Here is a 5,000-nt window from a genome sequence, read left to right as displayed (position 1 = left end):
GAGAGCTGTGAAGAGACGAAGAAAGGAGAAAGAGAAGAGGAAGGAAGGAGAGGGGGAGGAGCTCTCTGCTTTCATATACAGAACTAAATGCAGAAGTGAGAGGTAGAGTGGAAAACGTATCTCAGACACCCAGAGAGAGAGAGAGAGAGAGAGAGAGAGGGGAAAGAGAAGCAGTCATGGCTCCTTGGATGAGGACCACCACGGAGCGGTATGGCGTAGGTAAGTAATCCACGCTCACCTGTGTAGGCCTCCATGTGTGTGTGTGTGTTTGCAGAAGGGTGATGGCCCTTCGCCCTGGCTTTCTCCATGACAGGATGTGGGCGGGTGTCAGCTAACAGACTCTAGCAGTATGACTCTGACAGTGTGACTATGTCTGCACAGTCATGAGGTAGAGATCACTGATAGACCTCTGTGTCGAGAGAAACAAAATGGCTGATTCAGACTTCATGACATGGCTGTCAGGAATCACTTCACGCCTGATGGCAGTGGTTCAACTCGCGGACCTTTCCTAATCAGAAAGACTGATTCTATCACTGTCACTTTTCAGAAACATATTGCTCTTCAGAGCAGGGTTTCTAGTTGCTGCAGTAGTTCTACATGTATTAGAAACTGATGACGTGAGAAGGGGAAGATGTTTCGGCTTTGTCCTTATCATGGGTAATCTCTTGATTGACCTGTTTGGCCTTAAAGAGCAGAGTGTTTGATATAGCTCAAACCTGACGCAATATGCAAAATAATATTGAATATGAAAAGTAACATGTATCATTGTGATCGTGTTAGATTGAAAACACAGGAAGTGCAGGAGGGAGGAAGTAGCATGAGGTTTCATAAATACAGCAACACCACAGTAGTGTTCCTAACATCATGTGTACACAGACCTAGAAAACACAGTGTACAACCATATTATTACTGATAAACAAGATGTGTATATATACATATATATAGATATACATAGATATTGGACATAGAAAGAGGTCACACAATTCTTGACATAGTTGTGCAACAGTGGAGGCTGGTGGGAGGAGCTATAGGAGGACGGGCTCATTGTAATGTCTGGAATGGTATAAATGGATCAAACATGAAACCATGGGTTTGAGTCAGTTCCATTTATTCCATTCCCATCCTCCTATAGCTCCTCCCACCAGCGTCCTCTGTTGTACAAACATATATCATTTTTTCTTTATCTAATCTAAACATGAGGAACAAGCATATATAAATCTCATAATAATAGTGAAAAGACCTCGCCCCCCAACAAGCAAAAAACAACAACATACTATCCTCTCCCTCCCCTGAACAATAAAGTCTGAGTGTTTTCTTGTGCTTAAGGGTGAAAACAAAAGGTAATGAATAGGTTTCTGTTATGTTCGCTCTGTTTTAGGGTCTCTCTCTGCGGTACACTGTATGACCCTCTCGTCTCTCTGTGTCTCCCCTAGTAATGTGGAATTTCACTGGCCTTGGAGAGAAGCAGCTGTCTCTGGAGATTGGGGACACGGTCCACATCCAGGAGACCTGCGAAGGTAAGGGAGCTGACTGGGAATGTACTGGTGTTACCGGGAATAATGTGGGATGTAAACTGAGAATAATGTGGGATGTAAACTGGGAATAATGTGGAATGTAAACTGGGAATAATGTGGGATGTAAACTGGGAATATTGTGGGATGTAAACTGGGAATAATGTGGGATGTAAACTGGGAATAATGTGGGATGTAAACTGGGAATAATGTGGGATGTAAACTGGGAATAATATGGGATGTAAACTGGGAATAATGTGGGATGTAAACTGAAAATAATGTGGGATTTAAACTGGGAATAATGTCTGAATGTACACTGGGAATAATTTGGGATGTAAACTGGGAATAATGTGGGATGTAAACTGGGAATAATGTGGGATGGAAACTGAGAATAATGTGGGATGGAAACTGAGAATAATGTGGGATGTAAACTGGGAATAATATGGGATGGAAACTGAGAATAATGTGGGATGTAAACTGGGAATAATGTAGGATGGAAACTGAGAATAATGTGGGATGTAAACTGGGAATAATGTGGGATGTAAACTGAGAATAATGTGGGATGTAAACTGGGAATAATGTGGGATGTAAACTGAGAATAATGTGGGATTTAAACTGGGAATAATGTAGGATGGAAACTGGGAAAATTGTGGGATGTAAACCAGGAATAATGTCTGAATGTACACTGGGAATAATATGGGATGTAAACTGGGAATAATGTGGTATGTAAACTGAGAATAATGTGGGATTTAAACTGGGAATAATGTCTGAATGTACACTGGGAATAATATGGGATGTAAACTGGGAATAATGTGGTATGTAAACTGAGAATAATGTGGGATTTAAACTGGGAATAATGTCTGAATGTACACTGGGAATAATGTGGGATGTAAACTGAGAATAATGTGGGATTTAAACTGGGAATAATGTCTAAATGTACACTGGGAATAATGTGGGATGTAAACTGAGAATAATGTGGGATGTTAACTAGGAATAATGTCTGGATGTAAACTGGAATAGCGTGGAATGTATACTGGGAATAATGTGGGATGTAAACTGGAATAGTGTGGGATGTAAACTGGAATAGTGTGGGATGTAAACTGGAATAGTGTGGGATGTAAACTGGAATAGTGTGGAATGTAAACTGGGAATAGTGTGGAATGTATACTGGGAATAATGTGGGATGTAAACTGGAATAGTGTGGGATGTAAACTGAGAATAATGTGCGATGTAACCTGAGAACAATGTGCGATGAAAACGTGGAATATTGTGTGATGGAACCTGGGAATAACATGGGATGGAAACTAGGTCTATTGCGGGATGTAAACTGGGAATGTAAACTGGAATATAAACTGGGAATAATGTGGGATGTAAACTGGGAATGTGAACTGGGATGTAACTGCGAATCATTTCTGGATATAAACTGGGAATAATATCTGGATGTAAACTCTGAATAATGTGGGATGGCAACTGAGTATAATGTGGAATGGAAAATGGGATTTAAAATGGGACTGGAAACTGGTCTTAATGTGGAATGGAAACTGAAAATGATGTGGTATGTTGTGACTGTAACCTGTCCTGTGACTGTACCCTGTGTTGTGACCGTATAATGTGTTGTGACAGTATCCTGTGTTGTGACAGTATCCTGTGTTGTGACTAAATCATGTGTTGTGACTTTACCCTGTGTTGTGACTTTATCCTGTGTTGTCACTGTACCCTGTGTTGTGACTGTATCCTGTGTTGTGACTGTAAACTGTGTTGTGACTGTATCATGTGTTGTGACTGTATCCTGCGTTGTGACTGTACCCTGTGTTGTGACTGTATCCTGTTTTGTGACTGTACTCTTGTGTTGTGACTGTATCCTGAGTTTTGACTGTACCCTGTGTTGTGACAGTACTCTATGTTGTGACTGTATCCTGTGTTGTGACTGTACCCTGTGTTGTGACTGTACCCGGTGGTGTGACTGTATCCTGTTTTGTGACTCGATGCTGCTTTGTGACTGTATCCTATGCTGTGACTGTACCCTGTGTTGTGACTGTAACCTGCGTTGTGACTGTATCCTGTGTTGTGACTGTATTCTTTGTTGTGACTGTACCCTGTGTTGTGACTGTATCCTGTTTTGTGACTGTACCATGTGTTGTGACTGTACCATGTGTTGTGACTGTACCCTGCGATGTGTCTGTATCCTGTGTTGTGACTGTACCCTGTGTTGTGACTGTACCATGTGTTGTGACTGTATCCTGTGTTGTGACTGTATCCTGTGTTGTGACTGTACCCTGTGTTGTGACTGTACCATGTGTTGTGACTGTATCCTGTGTTGTGACTGTATCCTGTGTTGTGACTGTATCCTGTGTTGTGACTGTATCCTGTTTTGTGACTCGATGCTGCTTTGTGACTGTATCCTATGCTGTGACTGTACCCTGTGTTGTGACTGTAACCTGCGTTGTGACTGTATCCTGTGTTGTGACTGTATTCTTTGTTGTGACTGTACCCTGTGTTGTGACTGTAACCTGTGTTGTGTTTGTACCCTGTGTTGTGACTGTAACCTGCGTTGTGACTGTACCCTGCAATGTGTCTGTACCCTGTGTTGTGACTGTATCATGTGTTTTGACTGTACCCTGTGTTGTGACAGTATCCTGTGTTGTGACTAAATCATGTGTTGTGACTTTACCCTGTGTTGTGACTTTATCCTGTGTTGTCACTGTATCCTGTGTTGTGACTGTATCCTGTGTTGTGACTGTAAACTGTGTTGTGACTGTATCATGTGTTGTGACTGTATCCTGCGTTGTGACTGTACCCTGTGTTGTGACTGTATCATGTTTTGTGACTGTATCCTGCGTTGTGACTGTACCCTGTGTTGTGACTGTATCCTGTTTTGTGACTGTACTCTTGTGTTGTGACTGTATCCTGAGTTTTGACTGTACCCTGTGTTGTGACAGTACTCTATGTTGTGACTGTACCCTGTTTTGTGACTGTACTCTTGTGTTGTGACTGTACCCTGTGTTGTGACTGTACCCTGTGTTGTGACAGTACTCTATGTTGTGACTGTATCCTGTGTTGTGACTGTACCCTGTGTTGTGACTGTACCCGGTGGTGTGACTGTATCCTGTTTTGTGACTCGATGCTGCTTTGTGACTGTATCCTATGCTGTGACTGTACCCTGTGTTGTGACTGTAACCTGCGTTGTGACTGTATCCTGTGTTGTGACTGTATTCTTTGTTGTGACTGTACCCTGTGTTGTGACTGTATCCTGTTTTGTGACTGTACCATGTGTTGTGACTGTACCATGTGTTGTGACTGTACCCTGCGATGTGTCTGTATCCTGTGTTGTGACTGTACCCTGTGTTGTGACTGTACCATGTGTTGTGACTGTATCCTGTGTTGTGACTGTATCCTGTGTTGTGACTGTACCCTGTGTTGTGACTGTACCATGTGTTGTGACTGTATCCTGTGTTGTGACTGTATCCTGTGTTGTGACTGTATCCTGTG

General features: G+C 42.3%; 1 protein-coding gene across 1 annotated transcript in view; it reads left to right on the top strand.

Annotated features, from left to right (window-relative positions):
• Positions 1 to 73: 73 nt before the first annotated feature.
• Positions 74 to 5,000, top strand: part of LOC115119362 (dedicator of cytokinesis protein 2-like) — a 15,576-nt gene continuing 10,649 nt past the window's right edge. Inside the window, exons 1-2 of the mRNA XM_065014923.1 lie at positions 74 to 219; positions 1,434 to 1,517. Of these exons, the coding sequence (XP_064870995.1) occupies positions 177 to 219; positions 1,434 to 1,517 (127 nt within the window). The 5' untranslated portion in view covers positions 74 to 176. The remainder of the gene's footprint in view (positions 220 to 1,433; positions 1,518 to 5,000) is intronic.

The sequence above is a fragment of the Oncorhynchus nerka genome, unplaced genomic scaffold, assembly GCF_034236695.1.
Source record: "Oncorhynchus nerka isolate Pitt River unplaced genomic scaffold, Oner_Uvic_2.0 unplaced_scaffold_1922, whole genome shotgun sequence".
Lineage (NCBI taxonomy): Eukaryota > Metazoa > Chordata > Actinopteri > Salmoniformes > Salmonidae > Oncorhynchus > Oncorhynchus nerka.
The sequence above is the reverse complement of the archived record's forward strand: the minus strand, read 5'-3'. Positions and strand labels throughout refer to the sequence as shown.